General features: G+C 37.3%; 1 protein-coding gene across 2 annotated transcripts in view; it reads left to right on the forward strand.

The window, feature by feature from the left end:
• The window catches only part of VTA1 (vesicle trafficking 1), an 85,975-nt gene that overhangs the window by 25,906 nt on the left and 33,409 nt on the right, over positions 1-26,660 (forward strand). Inside the window, exons 1-4 of one of the 2 annotated variants that reach the window (XM_023553315.2) lie at positions 2,334-2,428; positions 3,848-3,968; positions 5,136-5,263; positions 5,741-5,816. In XM_023553315.2, coding sequence (XP_023409083.1) covers positions 3,924-3,968; positions 5,136-5,263; positions 5,741-5,816 — 249 coding nt within the window. In that variant the 5' untranslated portion in view covers positions 2,334-2,428; positions 3,848-3,923. Of the gene's footprint in view, positions 1-2,333; positions 2,429-3,847; positions 3,969-5,135; positions 5,264-5,740; positions 5,817-26,660 lie in introns of those variants that run through there. The other variant, XM_003403963.4, reaches the window with a different exon arrangement.

Below are 26,660 nucleotides of genomic sequence, written 5' to 3' on the forward strand. Positions count from 1 at the left end.
AAGATTAGGTTATGTTAAAGAGGGTTAAGGTGGGATGCAGCACTCTTACTCAGATCACATCCCTGATCAGATGTTGGACAATTTCTCTGGGGTGTGGTCTGCGTCACCTTTTATCATACAGGAGATAAATGGAGACAGAAATGAGCAGAGAGAGGGACCTCACTGCCACCATGTAAATAGAGGCAGTGTTGAGAAGCTACTAGACCAGGGGAAGATTAATGACAAGGGCCTTCCCCCAGAGCCCACAGAGAGAGAAAGCCTTCTTCTAGAGCTGGTACCCTGAGTCTAGACTTCTGGCCTCCTAAACTGTGAGAGAATACATTTCTCTCTGTTAAAGCCATCCACTTGTGTGTCTGTTTACAGCAGCACTAGGTAACGAAGACACCATGTTTGGAGTGTCAGTGGTGTAAGACGTGCTTTACTCTAATCTTTTATTTGTCCTATAAACCCACTGCTGTCGAGTCGATTAATGTTTATGTTATGCATTTCAAATTTTTATATTGCTCAAGAATATCCAAGAGTGGGTTAGAATGTTAATGTTCAGATTTTATGGAACTTTAAATTACGCATACCTTCAGGATTAGTAAATGTTTGTCTTCTAAATGCCTAAAATCAAATTAAAGTTTGGTAGGAAAGTATTTAATCCTTTGACAAATATGCTTTATTACTCATCATCAAGTAATATTTATTCATAAAAATAAACACATTTACTTGATGAAATAAATCAGATTTTTTAATAGATGACTTTAGCTACGTTTATTTGTTCAGTCTTAGCAAGTATTTTTCCATGCTAGACATTAATTTTTCATCATACTGCTTCTTCCACAGTGAATTCCTTGTCTTGAACAGAGTTCTATATGAAAGAAGTCCTTTTTTCCATCCTTTATGACAAAAAGTCTTTTAGTGTACTATTAATTTTCATAAGTAGATTTAAGGTCTTTTTACTTTTATTAATACAAGATATTGTGTCTTGTGATACATTTTCTATACTTAAGAATCATAAGCCATGGAAGATATTCAGAAATATAAAAGCCAGGGCTATTTTTATCCCAAATCTTTACAGTTCTAAGATGGTCCAGTTCCTCAGTTAAAGGCATCCCTACTACTAATGTCCTTATAACCTCAAAGACTAAATATGCATCCAAATCAACAAAAAAATACATGTAGGCCAGGCCATAAAACAGTATTATCATTACGCCGTATTTCAATTAGTGGCCATCTGTATTAAGGACAAAGGACAAAAAGTTGATATTTGTTTATATTTGTGTTCTGGGGGAGTATGATAATGGTTGTGGTGACAGTGGAGTGGAAATGATTTTAAATTTTGCTTCAACGGGGGGGCATCCATTTTTATTATAAGCAGAAGTAGAAGTAACTGTAACAATTAGAAGCTGAAAATTAAACTTTGACATAGGAATAAATCCCTTTTTGCATATTAGCAGAAAGCTCTGGGTTAATCATCTGCATGTCTGCTTAATGGTTAAGTCCTGAGGTGGCTGTCATTATCCGGGCTGGTGCCAATGTAGCCTCTGGAGTTAAAAGAATTTTCCAAGCTTAGAATTGATAGGCCAAAAAAGAAAAATCACAAATGATAGTTTTCAGTAAGTAAACATGTTTAAATTTCTGTGTTGTAAAACAACATTCAAAAATTAAAAATCTGGGGAAAATATTTGGGGCTGGTATGTTTATTATCCAAAGAGTTCATGTGAGGCACTTAAAAAAAGGAAATGCAACAGAACCCCTTAAACAGTAGACCTGGACGACTCACAAAGAAGAAGTGATAGAGGGAGTTCAATCACAGTTTTAAGGGGGAAAAAAAAAAAGAACTAACTAAAACAGGCATAGAACTTGGACAACTCAAAAAAACCGTGATTGATGGAAAGGGTAAGCGTATTTCAATCCTGCTTTGAAAAGGAAGGGTACATATTAACACTTAGCAGAAATGGGAAACAGCCCTGAACAACTTTTTAAAGAAATATGACTGATCAAAGGAAAGAAAGAGCATTTGATCACGTTTGTGATCAAAGCAATGGATTTTTAAACTAAAATAAAGTGGGATTTTTCCTTCTAAAATTAGTATCTGTTTTTTGTAGCGTAGTGGTTAATTAAGCCCTCAGTTGCTGACCAAAAGGTCAGTGGTTCAAATCCATCAGCTGTTCAGTGGGAGAAAGATGTAGCAGTCTGCTTCTGGAAAGATTTACAGCCTTGGAACACCTATGGGGCAGTTCTACTCTGTCCGATACGGTGGCTAGGCAAAACATATTTTAAATATTCAGTCATTGGAAAGGATGTTGAAATGAAATTGTTCAAGTCATCTTTTCTTTTCTTTGTAGGTCGTTTATATGCAATGCAAACTGGAATGAAGATTGATAGTAAAACTCCTGAATGTCGTAAATTTTTATCAAAACTAATGGATCAGTTAGAAGCTGTAAGTTAAACATTGATAATTTATTTTCTGATTAATGTTTCAAATGCCATTGTATTTCATTCGTGTATGATTGTCTGTGTTATGATTTTAGTTCTTACCTTGACAGCAATCAGCAGTATCAATACAGCTGAGGAAAAGAATAGTTTTTTTTTTTTTACATTATACCACTAGAAAATTTTACGTATAAATGCAGTAGATTCAAACATTTTTATACGCTTACATCTTGTTCCATGTTACTGTAGATGGCTCTTGAGTCATCCTTTTGTAAGTGATGAATCCTTTCTAACCTTCCCTCACGCAGTCACATGGATGATTGATTTAAGAGTTCTTAAACAGCTCTTGATAAAGAGGTAGACTACAGTAGTCCCTCCCTTATCCTTGGGGGATATGCTCCAAGACCTTCCATGGATGCTTGAAACCACGGGTATATATTACAATATGATTTGTCCTGTATATACATAACGTACAATAAAGTGTAATTTATAAATTAGTCACAGTAAGGGATTAACAACAATAATAATAAAATAGAACAATTATAACATACTGTAATAAAAGTTATGTGAACGATGGAGCCGGACAGTGTTAGACTTCATCATGCTGCATACTCATTTAACATTTTCAAACCTCATGTAACTGAAACCAAGGAAAACTAAACTGCATGTAAGGTTGGGGGTGGGGCTACTGTATTTACATAAGTAAAGTGACAAAGGGAATGATGCCAATTGTTTGTCCTCTGTTCCTCCCACTGTTGATCCAGGTGTTCTCCCTTCCCTGTAAAAGCACAGTGGTAGGCAACTAATGCAGCCACCTTCTTGAACTGTGATGCACAGGGCACTGCAGAGGCAGCCACCTAGGGGACATTGAGTGGATTGGATTAGGTATCAGTGTGTCAGGGACGCAGTGGCAACCAGTATATTTTCACCCAGTGACCAGAGCTCCGCCCTGTGTCGCCTGTGCCCAGTTCTCCCTTTGTCTTTTAACAGTTAGTCTACTCGTCATTAACTTACCTCCTCCAAGGTGGTTTTACACTAATATCTGTGGCTTACTTTTACTTGATTATTCAGTTATGTGACCTGTTCAGGAGAGTTAGAAACCTAAGTATTTATTGGATCAATTGCATTATCTGGCTTAGAGAGACAACATTTAGACAGACTAAAAATAAAAGCATTTGTATTAATCAACTCAGAGCCTTTATTAATGTTGGAAAATTATTTATTCAGGTCACAGCCTATCCCAAGACAGAATGTCCCTTCCTAATTGTATCAAGCAGCCATGGGCTATAGTGTTCTCTCTAACTTGGTGTAGCTCTCTAGCCTCCTGGCCCCCTACCAAGAAAAAAACCCAAATCCATTGCCGTCAAGTCCTTAGGTTTCCAAGGAGCAGCTGGTGGATTTAAACTGCTGATCTTTTTGTTGGCAGCCAAGCTCTTAACCACTGTACCACCAAGGTCCCTTGGAAGCAAGGATGGTGAAACTACATCTCACATACTTTGGACATGTTGTCAGGAGGGATCAGTCCCTGGAGAAGGACATCACGCTTGGTAAAGTAGAGGGTCAGGGAAACAGAGAAAGATCCTCAGCAAAATGGACTGGCACAGTGGGTGCAACGATGGGCTCAAGCATAGCAGCTGGCCGGTGTTGCATTCTGTTGTGTACAGGGTGGATGTGAGTCAGAGCCAGCTCATCAGCACCTAACAAGAACAACATACTTGAAGCATATTATGTCTTTGTTGCCAGTTATTTTATGTCCAAGATGAGATTGCATACTCCCGCTTAAAAAAAAAAAATCTAGAACTAAATCTGCCTTTATAAATTATTTCACAGTAAACTATTATATCTGGGTTTTTTTTTTTTTTAGGTTAAACATAGCCAAAATTTCCTTAAATTCTAACATTAAATCTCTCTGTCCTTAAATTAATTTGTTGTAATTATGAACATGTTATTTACTTTGCTAATTTTATGAGAAATCCTGAGGCCTTTCTTTAGTTTTTTACTTTATAATGTCTCATAGAGTCATTGTAGTCCAATAAGACAGTCTGAGTCTGGCAAAAAGAACTTAGTTTGCTGTTTTTAAAAATACTTTATTATATTTCGGATTTGCAGACCGAAATTGTACATTGTGTTGACTTGAGGTATATGTTTGTCTAAATTTTAAAAAGTTGCCATAATCTAATCTGATTTCTGAGTTTGTTCTTTTCTATCTTAGAATTAGATCTCTTTTGTCACACATTGTGCTCTGGGAGATACAATTTTGGGAAGTAATGCTCCTCCAAGTCTTACGATATATGTATATATTTGATAGAAGAAACTGAAATATTGGAATAAATAATTTTTTTAATTATTTATGGTTAGGAAGAATTTTCTAATTCCAATTTTAGAATACCAGATAGTGCATTGGATAATACAGTATTATTTCAAAACATTGATACTTTGTATGCTTTTATTCTTGGTTATTTTGATTTTTAGAGCTAAATTATACTTTCAGGTTACCTGCAGTGTGTTTTAACAAAGTTTTGTAAACATTGGATTTTGTTCTAAATACATCAGGCTTAAGCAGAACAACTTCGTTTTTGCCAGATTTCAGTGACACATCTTTTACTGAAATGAATGTAAAATAATTTACTTAAAATCATTACTGGAATTATTTGTGCTTAAGCAGATATCTCTGTGAGTCAAAACCATAACCCTTGTATCTGATTTTATTTTAGCTTAAGAAACAGTTGGGTGATAATGAAGCTATTACTCAAGAAATAGTTGGTTCTGCCCATTTGGAAAATTATGCTTTGAAAATGTTTTTGTATGCAGACAATGAAGATCGTGCGGGGCGATTTCACAAGTAAGCAAAGATAGAGGAAAATAAAAATTACTTTATGTGTTCGGTTAGTATATAACCAGAATTATTACCCAGTTTTCTCTTGCACACTTTCTGACTTCCTAATTAAAATTGAGATGTATTTTTTGCAAAATTACTTGTACCTCAGAATGATTTTGGGTTACAAGTGCAGTCCTTCCTTTTTAGAGAAAATAGCAGAAAGAAGAAATACCCAGGACAGATTTATTTTCTCAGTAAATATACTCTAACTAGCCATTCTTTAACATTAGTAAACATTAAGAGTTGATTTTTGCCAAAACCACAGCCTGATTCAATGATGTTTACTTTAAAAGTACTCTTCCCCGCCAGTTAATTCAAGCGATTTATTGTTGTTATTATTATTATTGTTATAATTAAATGCAAAGATGTAATAACTGTATGACTAATTCTACATTTTAATGTTTTTCATTTACATCAGACCAGCTCTCTTTTCTCTTCCAGAAACATGATCAAGTCCTTCTATACTGCAAGTCTTTTAATAGATGTCATGACAGTATTTGGAGAACTCACCGATGAAGTGAGTATGCTTTCTTTATTGTCTCATTAGCCGAAGATCAATGATGTTGCTATGTATCAGTTTCGTTATTGCACTGGTAGAGTGGCATGTCCAGCAGAAATACAATGCAAGCCACAATGTATTTTGAAATTTTCTTGTAGCCACATTTAAAAAAGTAAAAAAGATCAAGTGATTTTACTTTTAAGAACATAATTTATTCTTTTACTAAGTTCTTTAAATCCAGCGTGTATTTTATACCTCAGCATTTGTGCAGCTACTGTATTAGACAACACAGGTTTAGGGATTAATTTTATTAAGTGTTCAAACATTGCTAATCATGTCTGTTATTGAATTTGTATACTGTTATTTGATAGACATACTGGAGGAAGACTTTTCAGAACTGATTTTTCCTGTTTCATTTTCAGTCAGAACTGTTATGATTTGTTTCTATTATATGTGTGTGTGTATATATATATTTATATGAGACTTGATAATTTACAAGGTATTGTATATCCATTTTATCAGTTGGACTTCCATAACAACCCCGTAAGTGGAGCTTTTATACATGAGTACTTGAGGCTAAGTGACAAACTTATTGCTGTGAGTTCCGTGTTGTTTTCACTGTAGTAGGCTTCCGTAAAGATTATAGCCAAGAAAACCCTATAGGGCAGTTCTGCTCTGTCACATGGGGCTACTAAAAGTTGAAATTGACTCGATGGCACCTAACATAGCAACAACAGCCACCGCCACTGGCATAAAAAAAATTGTTTCCTGAGAGGGTAGGAGTTAATCTAGAGAGAGAGAGAGACTGATGCAAGTATATTGTATTAGCTGTTCAGATACCATGAGGAGCATTGCTTTCTGTGGTGTGATTTTTTTCAGAATGGTGAGCAGTTCATAGTGAAATTCCGAACAAAACAAGGTACCATTTTTGTATGAGTTATTTGTATTCCTGTAAAACAAGGCATATCAAAACTGCACAAAAAAGTGTTTATGTATTAAATGAAGTTCAGCTCTAGGCTCGATAATTTTAAGCAGTGTTTTCACCAACATGAAAGTTGTATAGAATGTAGGACAATTTTTTTTATTGTGTGTGGCTGTCCCTTTATATCAAGATATCAAGCATCTCTACTGCTTCCCCACACAACGCCTGTAGCGTTCCCTAATCATCGAGATAATCAAAACCATCCCGATTCCTTGAAGAGTTTATAGAGTCTTAAATGTATGAATATTACACTATGAATGTATTGACTTGATTTTTCTGTATTATACTTTGAATTAAATTGTACTTAAATCCTTGAAGGTAGAGGTTTATCTCATTCTACTCTTGTGTCTTCTTTGGCATAAAGTACAGATTTGCACACTGAGTGAAATCTTGGAATAAGAAAGGTGGCTCATTAGTTTTTTCAAAAGTTTGGTATACTTAGGTTTTCATCTTTCTGTCTGTTCATGGAAAATGGTGTTCAGACTTCTTTAAACAGAGCTTCTTTCATAGCTCTTCTAAAATGCAATAGATCTCTTTACTCACAACATTTTTCTTGGTCAATTGCCTGATTTTATTTTTTCCCTTTTAATTTCATGTCGTTACTCGTAGTTGTACAAAACTAAAGTCTATATTTTCTTTAGTCCTCAAATACTTTTTAAAAATATTGTACCTGCCACTGTCGTGTTTCTGAACTCTTCAGTCGCTGTTTACGTATACATATTTAACGCTTTGAGCTGTTGCTTATATAATGCCATCTCAATATTTAATTAAATTTGTAGTTATGTAAACATCTAGCATTCCTATAGCTCTCTCAGAGTCAGTGTCTCAGTTTCAGGTATAGGGTCACCAGAATATATATTAAAAAATTTAAGCATAACTTTTATTTTCCTACTATGGCACCTTGTATAATCAAATTGTGGACAGTATTTTGATAAACTTTCTTTTATTAAATTTTAGATATATTTCACTGTTACCAGTGTTTGAGGAGCAAAAGATAATATTATTCCTATCGAGTTTCAACTAATTTGGCTGATTCAAAATGAATGTGGTATTTTTTTTGCCCTCCAGGAGCTTGTTTTCTAACTCAAAAAGAGAAGCAGAATGACTATAATAATACATGGTGTGTTAATGATAAATTGCGGGGAGAAGATTTACTTCTATTTCCTATTATTTGCTTGATATTGTGCTTAGGTACTTTAGCTGTATCTGTTTTCACCTTTAATAACTCTGAATTGTAGTTGAGAAAACTGAGGATTAAAAAATATGAGTACCTTGTCCCCAGTTGATATAGCCCAGGACAGTGTTTCTTAGAATCTCTGTGGTAAAGCTCTGGCTTTTTGTTTTTAAATTCTAATCCATTGCAGACTGCTCAATTTGTAAAATACAAATAAAAATGAATTACTTAAAAAAATGTCACTTAGGAAAGACATATAAAATATAAGCCGAATTTGCTATAACTTTTTAAAACATTCTCGATTTCTGAGTATCTTGTCACGAACTGGTAACAGTTTGCAGGTCAGCACTGGTTCTTGGACTGCACTTTGATTGGCACTTATCTAGATCTCTTAGTGGAAGCCCCTGGGGGATCCTGTTGGCATCCTACCCTGGATCTCTCCCTCCTTGAAAAACAGGGCTGCAGAATTACTAGGGTGAGAATGCATAGGAGTAATTGGCTGCAAAGAAGGTAGTCTGCTGAAGGGTATCTGTTTGTACCACAGGGTTCTGAACTAAGCAACATCTATAGACAATATTACCCAAAGCACTGTCTGTGGGAACCAAACTTAATGTAGTGCTAACCTGGTAATCAACAGTAGAACAGAAGACATCTAATTACAAAAGTGTGGTATCTGTACCTACACCATATCTTATGTTTTCATGCTCTCGCTATACCCTGAACATCTCGTTCTTAGCACTTAGCACAATAACAAACAAATAGATAAATAAGAGAACATTGTTCTCTTTCACTAGAGTAGAAACCACTCGTATCTTGTTGTATTTGGTTTCGAGGACTGCCTTAATGAAGTGCTGCAAACTGAGTGGCTTAAAACAATAGACATGTATTCTCTTACATTTCTGGAGACTAGACGTCAGAATTCAGGGTGTCCGCAGTGCTGTGCCCTCTCTGGAGGCTCTGGGGGAAGATCCTTCCTTGTCTCTTCCAGCTTCCGGTAGCCCCAGGCATTCCATGACTTCATGCAACATAACTCCAATCTCTGCCTCCTCCTTCACATGGCCATCTTCCTTCTGTCTCTCACTGTTTCACTTCTCTTCTTACTGGAACATCAGTCATTTGGATTAGGACCCAACCTGCTCCAGTATGACCTCATGTTTACTTTACTAATTATATCTGCAAAGATGCTATTCTAAATACGTTCAGTTACCAGGGGTTAGTAACTGAACATATCTTTTTGGGGGACACAAATCAACCCTTAACTCTTGTATTCACTTCATTATTATTGCCAAGAATAGTTCCTGCACATAAGAATTATTCAATTACAGGCAATCCCTGGATTACGAACAATTCCTGTTTCTAAATCTTTCTTTAAGTCGAATTTGTATATAAGTTGTCAATTAAATGTTTGTCTTGGTGTATAGTGTATATATACCTTTCTGTGTATAAGAAACAAAGAAATACTTCCATATATATAAAACATCTTTAACATAATAATACAGTAATAATAACGTTTTGATGTGCGTGGCAAAGTAGCACCTGTTTGTTATTATGAAACATTGTATATACTTCGAATTTTTAATATAACAGGCTTTACAGGGATTGGTTCATAACTGAGGACTGTATATAAGTCAGAAATTCGTAACCCAGGGACTGTTGTAATCAGGAATGAGTGGACTATTTTTTTAATTTAGCGTAATATAACATTAAGAGTACAGTCATCAGCACCAGAATCCCATTAGACCTCTTGATAACTGTGTGACTTTGGGCAACTAATTGAACTTCTATAGCCTGTTTCCACATCTGTAAGAGGAGGAAAATTATACTTTTATCAGATTATTGTGGGGATCAAATGAGAAAATGCATATAAAACCTTTAAGGAAGTACCTAGCCATATGGTAAGTGTTTAAAAAAATCATCTCTTGCTTTTATTAGGAGACCCAGACAGCAGTGTAGCAGATGAATTGAGAAGGCTAGGAGGTTTTTGTGATCTAAGGTTAAAAGATGAAAACCTGAGTTGAAATTTTGAAGAAAATTAGGGAGTAGGGTTGAATTTAAGAAAATATGTTGGTTTTTCTACTAGTAAATTAATGAGTGTATTGTTGTTAGTAGTCATCAAGTCATCCCCAACTCACGTTAACCTTGCTGACAACGGAGCTCATGCTTGTAATCCGTAGGATTTTCACTGGCTCATTTCCAGAAGTAGATCGCCAGACCTTGCTTCCTAGTCCATCTTTTTCTGGAATCTCCGCTGAAACCTGTTCAGCATCGTAGTAACACACAAGCCTCCACTGAGAGAAGGGTGGTGGCTGTGTAAATATATTAGATTGAATCATGTAAAATTGCCGATATTGGATTATTTTTACCTCTACAAAGGTAATTTCATATGGGCCAATCTGAATACCATGGATCAAGAGGCAGTTGTTCAAACAGAACAAGGGGCTACTTTGTGGTTCGTTACTGGAAAAGGTTTATGGCAGGGTTGTATCCCTTTACCTTGCTGTATGCTGAACAAATAATCCTAGAAACCAGACTTAATAAAGACTATGGTATCAGGATTGAGGGAAGATTCGTTAACAACCTGGGATACAAAAATGACATGACCTTGCTTGACCAAAACAAAGATGATTTTAAGCACTTACTGGTGGGGAAAAACTACAGCTGTCATTATGTATTACATTGAAGAAAATAAAAATCCTCACAACCAGATCAATAAACATCATGATAAATAAGAAATGGAAATTGTCAATGATTTCCTTCTACTTGGATCAACAATCAGCATCCATGGAAACAGCAGTCAAGAAATTAAACAACATATTACATTTGGCAAATATGCTGCAAAAGACCTCTTTAAATTTTAAAAAGCAAAGATGTCACTTTGATGACTAAGTTGCACCTGACTCAAGTGATGCTCTTTTCACTTGCTTCATATACATGCAAAAGCTGGATGGTGAAAAAGGAAGACAGAAGAATTGATGCATTCAAACTGTGGTAGTAACAAAGAATATTGAATATACCATGACCTGCCAGAACAATGAATAAATCAGTCTTAGAAGACATATAATCAGAATGCTCCTGAGAAATGAGGATGGCAAGACTCTGGCTCACTTTCTTTGGACACATCACCAGGAAAGATCAGTCACTGGAAAAGGATATCATGATTGGTAAAGCAGCAGAAGGCCAACAAAAACAAGGGAAATCCTCAGTGAGGTGGATTGACAAAATAGCCAAAGCAATGGACTCAAGCACACTGTCGTAGTCATCTAGTGCCGCCATAACAAAAATACCACAAATGGATGGCTTCAACAAAGGGAAATTTATTCTCTCACAGTCTAGGAGGTTACAAGTCCAAATTCAGGGCGCCAGGTCTAGGGGAAGGCTTTCTCTCTCTGTCAGCTATGGAGGAAAGTCCTTGTCAGTTAGTCTTCCCTTGGTCTGGACGCATCTCAGTGCAGGAACCTCAGGTCCAAAGGACACACTCCGTTCCCAGCACTGCTTTCTTGGTAGTATGTGGTCCTCATGTCTCTCAGCTTACTTCTCTCTTTTATACCTCGAACGAGATTGGCTTAAGACACTAATCTTGTAGACCTCATCAGTATAAAAAAATCTATCTTATTACATCATAGTGATAGGATTTACAACAACCAAAACCCATTTACAACACATAGGGAAATCACATCAGATGACCAAATGGTGGACAATCATACAAGGGAATCAGCCAAGCCAAGTTGACAGATATTTTGGGGGGACACAATTCGACCCGTGACATATACCAATAATCATGAAGATGGCATAGAACCGGGCATGGTTTCATTCTGTTATACGTAAGGTTGCTATGAATTGGCTCCAACTCTACAGCAACCAACAACCATCTAAGTATATACGAATTAATCTGTATCTGTTCCTAATTTCTGCCTTGTGTCTGAAGTGTTGCTGTATTATATAATAATTTGTTTAAATAATGTTCACGTATACTGTATTTAGAATGTATGTCAGCAAATGCATGGAAATTTTAATGGGGACAATCCTAAATTGATCCATCTTATATATTTGTTTTATATATTGGTTACATTTATTCAGCTGTAGATAGTCCTGGGTATTATTAGAACTGTACATATGATCTGATGTGTAATTGGAGTCCCAAAAGGAAAGTAGAAAAAGAATGTGAAAGAAAAGATATTTGAAGAAGTTTTCCAGATTCGGTAAAAATCAGTTATAGATCCAAGAAGTTCACTGAGCCCCAAGTAAGATAAATACAAAGAAAACCACACCTAAGAACATCATAGACTTCTGAAGTCCAGTGATAAAGAGAAAATCTTGAAATCAGTCAAGGGAAACTACGCATACACAAAGTAGCAATGATATGAAGGACAGTTGACTTATTTTTTAAAAAAATGGAATACAGTAACATATATAAAGTACTGCAAAGACTTGAAGGTAAAATAAAAGGCATTTTCAGCCAAATTATTCACTGTTGGCAGATCTGCACTAAAGATCTGAAGAACAGCTAAAATGGAGTTTTTTTAGGCTGGAGGAAAATGATACCAGCTGGAACCTTTAATTCCAGGAAGGATTTAAGACCACTGTAAATAATAAAATGTGGTTAAATATAAAAGAGTATATATTTTTCATTTCTGCAGAGATATAACTATGTAATTAAAAATTGTAACTGTACATGTATTTTTGGTAAACCCAAAAGAAAACAGGAAAAGGGGAACAAAAACAGATGTGACATATAGAAAAAAACAGATTTTAAGCATACACACAGTTATGTCAGTAAACATTTTAAGTGTAAATTGAGTAAACACTCCAATTTAAAGGTAGAGGTTTTCAGGATAGAAAAGCAAGCCCTAACTCTATGCTGTTTTCCAATTAAAAAAAAAAAAATCAAGCCCACCACCATAGAGTTGATTTTGACTCATAGCAACCCCATAGGGTTTCCAAAGCTGTAAATATCTACAGAAGCAGACTGGTATATCTTTCTCCAGCGGAGCCACTGGTGGTTTCAAACTGCTGACCTTTCAGTTAGTAGACAGTCACTTTTACCACTGTGCCACCAGGGCTCCCTTAAACACTCTTTAAATACAAAGACACAGCTATTTTGAAAATGAAAGCATGGAAAAAGATTCCATGGAGATATTAAGTAAACAAAAACCCAAGTGGCCAAGTTAATGTCAGACAAGATAAACTTTAGGAAGATGTATTGTCAGAGCTAAAATGGCGCATTTCATAATGGTAAAAGGATCAGTGCATCACGAAGTCATTGTAATTATGTCTGTGTACCTAGTAACAGAATTTCAAACCGTGTGAAACAAAAACTGATTGAAATAAAAGAAAAATTCATAATCATAGTTGGGGATTTTAATACCACTCAGTAGTTGATAAAATAAGTAGTTTTTTAAAAATTGATACAATTAAACAAGACTGATCAGACCAAATAAATGTTGGTTAAAATATGTAATAAGAAGAACTCTTTTATATTGCTTTGTGGAATGTTAGATGTCATAACCACTTTGGGAAAAGATTTGGTGGATGTTTATAAACATGTATCTGCCCTTTTTTACCCAGCAATTTCTTCTCTAGATGCTTATCCAAGAGATGACAACCATATGTCCAGAAGAAGATTTGTTCAAAAGTACTTATAGCAACTTTATTTGAAATAGCCCAAAGCTGGTGTCTTAGGCTGGGTTCTCTAGAGAAGTAAAACCAGTGAAACATATTTATATATGTATCTAGAGAGATTTATCTCAAGGAAATGGCTCACAGTCTGTGGAAGCTGACAAATCCAAAATTGGCTGGTAAGACGATAGGCTGCTGACTCACTGGCTGGGGTGGCTGACGGATCCCAAGATCGGCAGACAATATGGCAGGCCACTGGCTGAAGTCCCAAGAACCAGAGGTTAGATGATGATGAGCATATGCAAGATCTAGAGCAAGCAAGAACCAGTAAGCTTTGTCAGAACATCCATATATATTGGATGCAGGCCACACTCCTGAGGAAGTTCCCTTTACAACTGATTGACAGATCACATCATGGAGGTGATTGCAATATATCACAAAAATGAAGAATAGTTACATCATTACATAACTGCCAAACCACTGAGAATCATGGCTCAGACAGGTTGATACACAACCTTAACCATCACAGCTGCAAACAAATGAGGTGTGTACCACAGAGGAATAGATAAATTGTGGTTGTAACTCAGACATGAAAAGGAGTTGGCTACTCCTGATAAACCTTACAGCGTGGTTGAGTCTCATGAACATTGTACTGAGCAAAAGAAAAAACAACAATACATACTGTATGATTCCCTTCATATAAAGTGCTACAATAGAGAAAAATAATCTAGTAAAAAAAAAAAAAATTATGCAAGTAGTCTCTTTGCAGTGAGGGAAAATTGACCTGAGAAGGGACATAAAGGAACTTTCTTAAAAAATAGAAATGTTAAACATCTTGATGGGAAAATGGTTTACAAGGTCAAAACTCATCAAATCAGGTGCTTAAGATTTATGCATTTCAAGGTATATTCATTTTACCTTAAAAAAAAAAAAAAACTTGTTAAAGATATTGAGCTATAGTTAGTAGTTTTGTTTTTTCTTGGTGATATAGATTGGCAATCCTGAAAGTACTCTGTATTCCAGGATTGAGTAACTATATTGAGGATAATTGGAAACCAGGTTTCTCACTACTGGTGAAGGGAACAGCAAATATGTAACAGAGAAAAGACTAGAATGTACTGTGATCTTGGATTGGAATTGTAGGTGTCATTATTAACTCACATTCTTAAATAAAAAAATAGCAAAATAGAGTTGTATATAATGTGTGTATATATTTGCATATATATATATGTGTACACACACACAACATAGTTCCTATCTCTGTACTGAGCGGTGATACACCAGTGAGCACACTTACTGCCTGATTTGTGCTTCTAAATACCATTCTCTTCTAAAAGAAACTAGAACTCTTATAGTAAAGGCTGAATGTAGGTCAAGGAAAGCACTAGATAAAATTGTGCCAGAAAGTAAGGAAGTACATACATAATCACGGGGGCATGTTAGAAGGACCAGAAGCCAGCTTGAAAGTGCCAAATCAGAGGCAACATGAGCATTAAAATAAGAATGATTAATAGTGGATGATAGTACATCAAATAAAACAATAAAAGAAGAATCCATGAGTCCATATTGATATATATAATAAAATGAATGAATGATGGAAGATCAGAAAAGGCTGTTTTCATCAGAATATGAAATAAATATAGAAAGAATGATGAAGTTCGAATATCAGTGGGTGTTAAAACTGGTAGGCGAAGGTTTGATGAAGACCAGGATATTTATATATCTTTAAATGTCTCCCCCCCCAAATTGTTATTAATTCAGAGGGGCAAATTGTAACTCTAAGAGAGAATTTTAACTGTTGTGTTTGAAATTGTCCTTGATCTTAGGAAATACGCATTGAAAGTGTCTCCAGATTTCTCTCAAATAGTACAGAAAAAAATATGCATAAGTATAAAAACAGAATGGTAAAGCAAATACAGCAAAATGGAAATAGTTGAGGAATCTGGGTAAAAGATATATGGGAATATCTTGTATTACTATTAAAACTTTTTTGTAAGTTTGAAATTATATAAAATAATTTCACAAAGCTATATTTAGTTAGTTTGTTTTTGAATGATATTGTTGGGTTTCTTTTCTTACCCCCAGTGACTTAACTATGAAACGGTCAGTCTCCGTATCATTTTTGGAAATCTTTTAACTAATTGGAATGTACATTCCAACTATTATAATAAAAATAGCATAGTTAAGTTTACGTATTTGTATATTAAATTATAGTTATGATTTTTGATACAGTTTTATTCTCATTTTAAAACTTCATGAAATTCTTGTTGCTTTGAGAAGTACAAAAATTATGTAAGCATAAAATTATTCAATAAGTCTCCACCAAGAAATATATGTAATTTGTTATTATAAATACTTCAGTATTTGAATCATTGTTGTCATGGATTGAATTGTGTACCCCCAAAAATGTGTATATTAACTTGGTTAGGCCATGATTCCCAGTATTCTGTGGTTGTCCTCCATTTTGTGATTGTAATTTTATGTTAAAAGGATTAGGGTGGGATTGTAACACCCTTACCAGGCCACATCCTTGATCCAATGTAAAGGGAGTTTCCCTGGGATGTGGCCTGCACCATCTTTTCTCTCTCAAGAGATGAAAGAGGGTTAAGCAAGCAGAGAGTTGGGAATCACCAAGAAAGCACCAGGAGCAGAGCGCGTCCTTTGGACCTGAGGTTCCTGTGCTGAGATGCTCCCAGACCAAGGGAAGACTGATGACAAGGACCTACCTCCAGAGCCAACAGAGAGAGAAAAGCCTTCCCCTGGAGCCGGTGCCCTGAATTCGGACTTCTAGCCTACCGGACTGTGAGAGAATAAGTTTCTCTTTGTTAAAACCATCTACTTGTGGTATTTCTGTTACAGCAGCACTAGATGACTAGGACAATTGCGATGATATATTTGTTTAATATCTGTTTCCCAAGCATTTCTCATATCATGTCCTACTATTCGTGGGAGTTACGTAGAGCCCTTGTTGTTATTATAATATACTTGGCAGAATTGAGGGACTTAAAGTATAGATGTATCACCTAAGCTTACTGGGAATAAGTGAGAGACTGTATGCTGTTATTTCCAAGAAATGATGTTACCACCAAGCTTATTAATCCCTTTGAACCTATTTTGAAAGTGTTATGAAAGCTCTAGATTATCTCCTGTGTACATGAGTATGCATTTTTCATATAGTTCGGGGAATTTCACAGACATCCTCAACCCTGTCCGTTGATTCTTCTCTGCAAACCTAAGTGAAACTGGATACTCAAGTTTAATACATTTATTCATGAGCAAAAAATATTTTACTCTCGCTCAGTGTCTTTCATCGTGTGGTTCTAGGACTGCCGGTTTCAGGATCGTTTGGAGTAATTGATAAAAAGTATGGATACAAGAATCTACTAACAATTCATTCAACAAGTATTTCTTAAACTCTATTATGTGCCCCTCGCTACTCTAGGCGCTAATAATATAGCAGTGAATAAAATCCCTGCCCTCTTAGGAATAACATTCTCATGCTGGCTTGGACCAGAATTTGTAGTTCAGGTTGTGGTTGATTCTGGATACATTTAATGTAGAGTTAACAGAATTTAAGAGATTTATTAGTAGATTGTGACAGAAATTGAGGACTCAAAGATGACTCTATGGTTTGATGAACTTCAAGAATGCATTTGCCATTTATTGAAGTTGGGAAAACTGGAGGAACAGATTTGCTAGGGGGAAGATCAGGAATTGGTTTTGAACAGGTTACACCTTGAAAGGCCTATTAAATATGCGATCAGAAACGTTGAGTCAAGTGTACAAGTCTGGGGTTCAGAAGAGAAATATGAGCAGAAGATATAAATTTGGGAGTTGGCATCATAGGATGATACTTAAAGCCATTAAACTGGATGAGATCAGAAAAGAAAAAAATAAATAAATCTATGAACAGAATCCTGACACTCCCAACTCTGGGAGATGAGAAAGAACCAATAAAAAGGACAGAAAGGAAGCACTCGGTGAGGTAAAGGGAAAACCAGGAAACTAAGTGAAAAAAGAGGACTTCAAGGAAGGAGTAGTGATCAACTTCTCATGCTGATAGGGTCAAGTAAGATAACATCTGAGCATTGGATTTAGCAGTATAGAAGTAATCAGTAACCTTGACACTAGCAATTGTGAGTGGTGGGGGTAAAAAATTCACTAGAATGGGTTCTTGACTTCCTTTTGGGTGCCATCAAGTAGATTCAGACTTAAAGCAACCCTATATGACAGAGTAGTACTGCACTATAGGGTTTCCTAGGCTGTAATCTTTACGGGAGCAGATTACTAGGTTTTTTCTCCCAAGGAGCTGCAGGTGGGCTCAAACCGCTGACCTCTCGGATAACAGCCCAGCTCCTAACCAGTATGCCACCAGGGTTCCTTGGGATCTTGACTAGAATTATTAATAAAGAATAAAATGGGGAAGAATTGGAGACAGTTAATACAAAGCAATCTCTTTCAAGGTGGCTTTTCTAGTATGCTAATGGAGAGTGTTTTATATCCGAATTTCTGTAGTTTTGTCCAGAAGTTTTTATACTTCTTTTATTGCACCCTCTGATGATTCTCCTATGCACTGAAGTTTGAGAATCTCTGCTGCAGCCCACATTAGATAACTTCGAACCAGTCTTTTCAGTGCAGCAAGCACAAATTATTTAAAAATTAAATGAAAATTCTTGTTGCTGCTTGTGGTGCAGTATATTACTTAATATGGCCCTTCTAGCCCCTTGTTTTTTTTTAGCCATAGTCTTTGTGACTCCCACACAATGATTGGGCGGAACTTTGCAAATATGGTGCTTGTCACCCACCAATGGGATTGGACAGCTTGCTAATAATGCAGATAAGGTTCATTGAACCCTGTGGGGGTTGGACCATGCAAATATAGTTTATAGAACCCTAACGAGGGGATTGGTCAGTTTTTCCCTCCTCTTAGCCTTAAAAGAGATCCATTTTCAGAGCAGAGGGGGACCTCACTACCACCAGGAGACAAGAGCTAGCAGTGGAATGTGTCCTTTGACCTGGAACCCCTGCACTTAGAACCTTCTACACCCAGGAGACATGGCTGTGACAGTGGAGACAGCAAGAGCCTGCAAGAAGCAGTGTCAGAGAAATGGGGGCAGCAGAAGCGGTGGAACCAGGAGACCACAAGAGATGGCACAATGAGCTTCTTGGCCCACGGAGAGAAAAAGCTGAGTGACTTTGGGCAGGAGGCTTGCTGGCGGAGTCGGTGCCACCTGGCACTTGGTGAAGCTAGGTTCACCGACCCAGGGAGCTAGAGAGCTGAGCACTTCGGGCCAAGCCTTACTGGTGGAGCCGGGTGCCTCTGGGCACTTACTGGTGGAGCTGAGGAGCTCTGTACCACTTGTCCGACCAGAGCAGAGGCCAGGCCAGACCAAGAGGGCTGAGGGCCAAGAGGCCAAGCACCAGGGAAAGCCTTGCCTGTGGACACAGCTGAGAAGAGGCTGTCCTGATCAAAGAACATTTTCCTGAGTCAACTCTGATCCTAAATTGTAACCTGCTACTTCCCTAATAAACCCCATAAGTGAGTATGATCTGTGAGTTCTATGCGGCCATTGCAACAAGTTATCAAACCCAGCAGAGAAGTAGACAGTGCTAGGGGAGAGACAACTGGTATCAGAATTGGTAAAAGGTTAAAGGGTGGAGGTATGTCTGACCTCCACCTCATAGGAATCAGCTTTGGGCTGTTGATGCTGGTAATGATTCTCCCCCCTCCCCACCTTGTGAAGTTAGACAAGAAGGTCTCATGCCGCAGCCATGCCATTTTTCATTGCTGCTGACTCTTAGTGGCCAAAATTTGCAGTTGTCAGTCATCTCATCACCAAATTCAGGGCCATCGAGTCCATTCCGACTTATAGCAACCCTATAGGGCAGAATAGAACTGCCCCTTAGAATTTCCAAGGCTGCAAATCATTGCAGAACCAACTGTCACATTTTTCTCCTCTGAGGCAACTGGTAAACTTGAACCGCCAACCTTTCGGTTAGCAGCTGAGTGCTTTAACAATCCTGATTCTCATCAACCCAGTTACAAAACAGGAACTTAGAGGCCAAGGACAAAAGTAAAAGTTATTTTTTGTAATTTCTGTTTCCCAGAAAGGACATCTAATCAGCCAAAAGGAGGTAAGAGATTTCAAAAATACTGACATCTTGAAAACTTTCTCCTACAATATCGTTTTGTATTTGTGACGTTTATATTTAGCATCCTTTATTTTAAAGAAAAAAGAATTGAAAAGTGATTTAGTTTTGAGTTGCAACTGCCAAAAACTTCTGCTAAATATTATGAGTACTAGTTGCATGGTAAGTAGGGGGTTGGAAACAATGTGGACTAAAAATCAAACAGATGTGGCTTTATCTGCTCTGGAAAAATTTATTAAAAACGTATTTACTAAAATAATGCATCTCAGCTTAATGTTTTGAAACTTCACATGCTATTGAAGGAATCCAAGGTGGTTTAAACTTTTCTGCACTGTTTGTATTGTGAAATTAAGACCAGAAATAATTTCTAAAGTTACAATATAGTACAGCTTCCCAACAGTCTTTAGACAAGATTAAATTATTTTAGATGAAGGAAAATTTGTCCAATTTTTGTCCCAAAAGAAGGCAATTTAAACTTAACTAAGTACTTACTGGAATCCTTCAGTGGTACAAATGTTTAACGTATTCAGCTGCTAACCGAAAGGCTGGTGGTTCGAGTCCACCCACAGGCACCTTGGAAAAAAGCCTGGCAATCTGCTCCCCCAAAAATCAGCCATTAAAAATCCTGTGGAGCACAGTTCTTTTCTGACAGACACGGAGTGACCATAAGTTGGAATTGACTTGATGGCAACTGGTAAACCAATTTATCAGTTTACATTCAAAGTGGTCATCTTTTTATCTACTATTGTGTATCCTGCATTAATACCCAATAAATAGCTGAACTTTGAAAGCCCATTTTCCCTTATTTCATGTATTTTCATCTGAATTGTAGTTTGCAGTATGGTAATTGTAGCTTATCAAAGCAGCCTTGATTTGAGTGGCTGGTATCACTAGCAATAATATGACCTTGAGTAAGTCAGTTCACTTTTGCAGTACCATTTTTTATCCCTATAATGATGGGATTGTAGAATCCTAAAATAGAAAGATGAAGAAAATATTTCAGGATTTCAGATAAGACAGGTGCTGCGTTCAGTGGTGGAATTTAATGCCTGTCTTTCTCATTGGACCCGAAAGTTCATGCCTGGCTTGTGCTTCCTGTTATCCCAGCACTTATGACACTACCTGATGTGAGTAAATGATAAATAACTGTACATTTATAGAAATCAGGGAGGCTCATTAAGGAATATGTATGTATATATTAGATTTGAGCCTTGGAGAAGAGACTTTTGACAGAAGAGGAGACCATCCCAGGTAGGGAGAATAGCATGAGAAAAGACTGCAGGTAAAACAATGCATCATAAGATTGAAGAATCCATAATGTCCAAGGCCTTGAATACCAGGTTTAACTGTATTTACGTTGAACCAGTTTTTAATGCCCAGAGCCTCAGTTTTCCCCATCAGATAAACGAGGAAAACCTGACCCACCTAAGTTTCAAGGTTATTGTGAGCTCAAGTAAGAGAAAAATATGTGGAAGTCCATTATACTACTTCCTGTATAGTATTATAGAGATGTTAGCATAAGACTCTAATCTTATCTTGGAATTATCTTACTTAGGGTAGTGGGATGGCAAATTGGTTTCTCTACCTTCATTACCGAAACACTTCATTCATTTATCATCCTGACTTTGCTCATACTTTTCATTCTCCCTAAAATAATTCTTTTGTCTTAGTTTTTTAGGGCTGCGATAAAAAATTTTTTAAGAAACATAAAGTGAGTGGTCTTAAAAATGAGAAATTTGTTTTCTCACAGTTCTGGTACTAACCCATTGCTGTTGAGTCAATTCCAAGTCAGAGCGACCCTGTAGGACAGTAGAACTGCCCTGTAGAGTTTCCACAGAGAGCTTGGTGGATTCAACCTGCTGACCTTTCTGTTAGCAGCCGTAGCACTTAACCACTACGGGACCAGGGTTTCCACCGGATTCAGGGCATCAGCAGGGCCATGCTCTTTCTCTGGGAGCTCTAGGGGAAGATCTTTACCAGCAGCCCTGGGCATTTTCTTAGCATTGCTTGGCTTGCAAATGAGTTCTTGTATGGTGTCTTCTCTGTGTGTGACTCCCTGTCACCATGCGTAGTCCCCCCCCCCTTTTATAAGACACACTTATAAGGGATTATTACTCACCCTACTCTAGTATGTGTTGGCAAAGAATATTGAATGTTCCATGGACTGCCAGAAGAATGAACATATCTGTCTTAGAAGAAGTACAGCAAGAATACTCCTTAAAGTGAGAATGGCGAGATTTCATCACACATACTTTGGATATGTTGTCAAGAGGGACCAGTCCCCAGAGAAAGACATTGTGCTTGGTAAAGTAGAGGATCAGCGAAAGACAGGAAAACCTTCAAAAAGATGGATTGACACGGTGGCTGCAACAGTGGGCTCAAGCTTAGCAACGATTGCGAGGATGACACAAGACTGCGCAGTATTTCATTCTGTTACTATATATAGGGTCACTATGAGTCGGAACTGACTCAACAGCACCTCACAACAACTGCAATCTAGTATGACCTACTTAATTGATAACATCTGCCAAGAAAAAGCCTATTTCCAAACAAGGGCAGATTCACAGATACAGACATTAAGACCTCAACATATCTTTTGGGGAAACACAATTCAATCCATAACACTATTTTGTCTACCTTTTCACATCATACCCATCCTGCGAGACCAAACGACAATACCGTTTTCTTTGCCACTTATCCTTTATTCTCTTTATTGTTTGTGCTGTAGACTGTTCACGCATTCACTATAAGAAGAGAGTTTAATACTTATTACTGTCTAGTAATAATTTTTGTATTTTAGCTCTCTATATTTCTATATCCTTTTTTTTATATATCCGAAGAAAGATGATCAGCTCTCTAAGGGCAGAAGTAATGAGTTGACTCATATCTGCTGTATCATCTAATTAAGGTCTTAATAACACATATTTACTGAACTTAAAATCTTAATATTAACTGTATCTAGATTTTTTTCTGCAAGAGAAAGACTTTAGATCACTAAAAATGTAAGATAAGTAATTATCTTCATTTGTTTTCATTGCTCTAGTATAGGTTAATAATGAACATTTTAAAATAAGATGGTGTCTTGATGATCCAGTGCTGCTATAACAGAAATACTACAAATGGATGGCTTTAACAAAGAGAAGTTTATTCTCTTACAGCTGAGTAGGCTCCAAGTCCAAATTCAGGGCATCAGCTCCAGGGGAAGGCTTTCTGTATCGATTCTGAAGGAAGGTCCTTGTCATCAGTCTTCTCTTGGTCTGGGAGCATCTCGGCACAGGAACCTCAGGTCCAAAGTACACACTCTGCTCCTGGAGCTGATTTCTTGGTAGTATGAGGTCCCCAGCTCTCCACTTCCTTCCTTTCCTTTTATCTCTTGGGAGATAAAAGGTGGTGCAGGCCGCTCCAGGGAAACACCAGGGATGTGACCTGGTAAGGGTGTTACAATCCCAGCCTAATACTTTTAACATAAAATTACAGTCACAAAATGGAGGACCACCACAGAATACTGGGAATCATGGCCTAATCAAGTTGATAAACACATTTTTGGGGGGACATTATTCAATCCATGACTCATGGTTTTGCAGATACCAAATTCAAATGGACATGTAAATCTGGAACCTGCAAATCTTATAAGCCAGCATTTATAAACCTGCCAGCCCAACTGTTGAGGATTTTGAAAAATTAAAAACAACCTGAAAAACCTGTACTTTAGCACATGTTCTTTTCTCTCAAGGAATGGAAGGAAAGGAAGGGGGGAAAAAAAGTTGAACTGTATGATATTGCTATATTGGAAATTTCATATCCTTCTACCTAATTATATATTAAGCTTACTAAGCCCACTAATCATTAAAAAAAAAAAAAAAATCATTATACTGCTACAGAAATAACAAATCTATTTATGGAACAGAATAACTCGCACCAAAACCTTCCACTTCTTCTCTGACCCCTTTACTTTACCAAGCATGATGTCCTTCTCCAGCGACTGATCCTTCTTGATAACATGTCCAAAGTACATGAGACGAAGTCTCGCCATTCTGCCTTCTAAGGAGCATTCTGGCTTAACTTCTTCCAAGACAGATTTGTTCTTTCTTGTGACAATCCATGGCATATTTGATATTCTTAGCCAACACCATAATTCAAATACATCAATTATTCAGTCTTCCTTACTCATTGTCCAGCTTTCACATACATATGAGGCAATAGAAAATACCATGACTTGGGTCAGATGCACATTCGTCCTCAAAGTGACACCTTTGCTTTTTAACACTTTGAAGAGGTCTTTTGCAGCAGATTTGCCCAATGCAATGCTTCTTTTGATTTCTTGATTTCTGCTTCCGTGGGCATTGATTGTGGCTCCAAGTAAAATGAAATCCTTGGCAACTTCAATATTTTTTTCGTCTATCATGATATTGCTTATTGGTCCAGTTGTGAGGACTTTTGTTTTCTTTATGTTCAGGTATAATTCATACAGAAGGCTGTAGACTTTGATCTTCATCATTCGGTGCTTCAAATTCTTTTCAATTTCAGCAAGCAAGCTTGTGTCATCTGCGTATTGCAGATTGTTAATGAGTCTTCCTCCATACCTGGTCCCGCGTTCCCCTTTATATAGTCCATCTTCTCTGATTATTTGCTTAGCATACAGATTGAGTAACTATGGTGAAAGTATACAACCCTGATGCACACCTTTCCTGATTTTAAACCGTGCAATATCCCCTCGTTCTGTTCGAACAACTGTGTCTTGGTCTGTGTACAGGTTCCACGTGAATACAATTAAGTGTTCGGAATTCCCATTCTTCACAAAGTTAACCATAATTTGCTGTGGTCCACACAGTCGAATGCCTTTGTATTGTCAGCAAAACACAAGTAAACATCTTTCTGGTATCTGCTTTCAGCCAGGATCCATTTGACATCACCAATGATATCCCTCGTTCCACATCCTTTACTGAATCCAACTTGAATTTCTGGCAGTTCCCTATCAATATATCGCTGCAACTGCTTTTGAATGATCTTCAGCAAAATTTTACTTGTGTGTAATATTAGTGGTATTGTTCAATAATTTCTATATTCAGTTGGATCACCTTTTTTAGAGAATATGCATAAATATGAATCTCTTCCATTGGTTTGGCCAGGTAGCTGTCTTCCAAATTTTTTGGCATAGGCAAGTGAGTGCTTTCAGTGCCATATCCGTTTGTTGAAACGTCTCAATTGGTATTCTGTCAATTCCTGGAGCCTTGTTTTTCGCCACTTTCCTAATCATATGCTATGTCTTCAAATGGTTGAATGTCGACCAATTCTTTTTGGTATAGTGACTTTGTGTATTCCTTCTATCTTTTTTTTTTTTTTTTTAACTTTTATTAAGCTTCAAGTGAATGTTTACAAATCCAATCAGTCTGTCACATATAAGTTTACATACATCTTACTCCGTACTCCCACTTGCTCTCCCCCTATTGAGTCAGCCCTTTCAGTCTCTCCTTTCGTGACAATTTTGCCAGCTTCCCTCTCTCTCTATCCTCCCATCCCCTCTCCAGACAAGAGTTGCCAACACACTCTCAAGTGTCCACCTGATATAATTAGCTCACTCTTCATCAGCATCTCTCTCCCCTCCGCTGACCAGTCCCTTTCATGTCTGATGAGTTGTCTTCGGGGATGGTTCCTGTCCTGTGCCAACAGAAGGTCTGGGGGGCATGGCCGCTGGGATTCCTCTAGTCTCAGTCAGACCATTAAGTATGGTCTTTTTATGAGAATTTGGGGTCTGCATCCCACTGATCTCCTGTTCCCTCAGGAGTTCTCTGCTGTACTCCCTGTCAGGGCAGTCATCGATTGTGGCCGGGCACCAACTAGTTCTTCTGGTCTCAGGATGATGTAGGTCTCTGGTTCATGTGGCCGTTTCTGTCTCTTGGGCTCTTAGTTGTCGTGTGACCTTGCTGTTCTTCATTTTCCTTTGCTCCAGGTGGGTTGAGACCAATTGATGCATCTTAGATGGCCGCTTGTTAGCATTTAAGACCCCAGACGCCACATTTCAAAGTGGGATGCAGAATGTTTTCATAATAGAATTATTTTGCCAGTTGACTTAGAAGTCCCCTTAAGCCATAGTCCCCAAACCCCCGCCCCTGCTCTGCTGACCTTTGAAGCATTCATTTTATCCCGGAAACTTCTTTGCTTTTGGTCCATTCCACTTGAGCTGACCTTCCATGTATTGAGTGTTGTCTTTCCCTTCACCCAAAGCAGTTCTTATCTACTGATTAATCAATAAAAAACCCTCTCCCTCCCTCCCTCCCTTCCCCTTCATAACCACAAAAGTATGTGTTCTTCTCAGTTTTTACTATTTCTCAAAATCTTATAATAGTGGTCTTATACAATATTTGTCCTTTTGCCTCTGACTAATTTCACTCAGCATAATGCCTTCCAGGTTCCTCCTTGTTATGAAATGTTTCACAGATGCATCACTGTTCTTTATCGATGTGTAGGATTCCATTGTGTGAATATACCACAGTTTACCCATTCATCTGTTGATGGACACCTTGGTTGCTTCCAGATTTTTGCTATTGTAAGCAGAGCTGCGTAAACATGGGTGTGCATATATCTGTTAGTGTGAAGGCTCTTGTATCTCTAGGGTATATTCCGAGGAGTGGGATTTCTGGGTTGTATGGTAGTTCTATTTCTAACTGTTTAAGATAACGCCAGATAGATTTCCAAAGTGGTTGTACCATTTTACATTCCCACCAGCAGTGTATAAGAGTTCCAATCTCTCCGCAGCCTCTCCAACATTTATTATTTTGTGTTTTTTGGATTAATGCCAGCCTTGTTGGTGTGAGATGGAATCTCATCGTAGTTTTAATTTGCATTTCTCTAATGGCTAATGATCGAGAGCATTTTCTCATGTATCTCTTGGCTGCCTGAATATCTTCTTTAGTGAAATGTGTGTTCATATCCTTTGCCC

The sequence above is a fragment of the Loxodonta africana genome, chromosome 1 (assembly GCF_030014295.1).
Source record: "Loxodonta africana isolate mLoxAfr1 chromosome 1, mLoxAfr1.hap2, whole genome shotgun sequence".
Taxonomy (NCBI): Eukaryota; Metazoa; Chordata; class Mammalia; order Proboscidea; family Elephantidae; genus Loxodonta; species Loxodonta africana.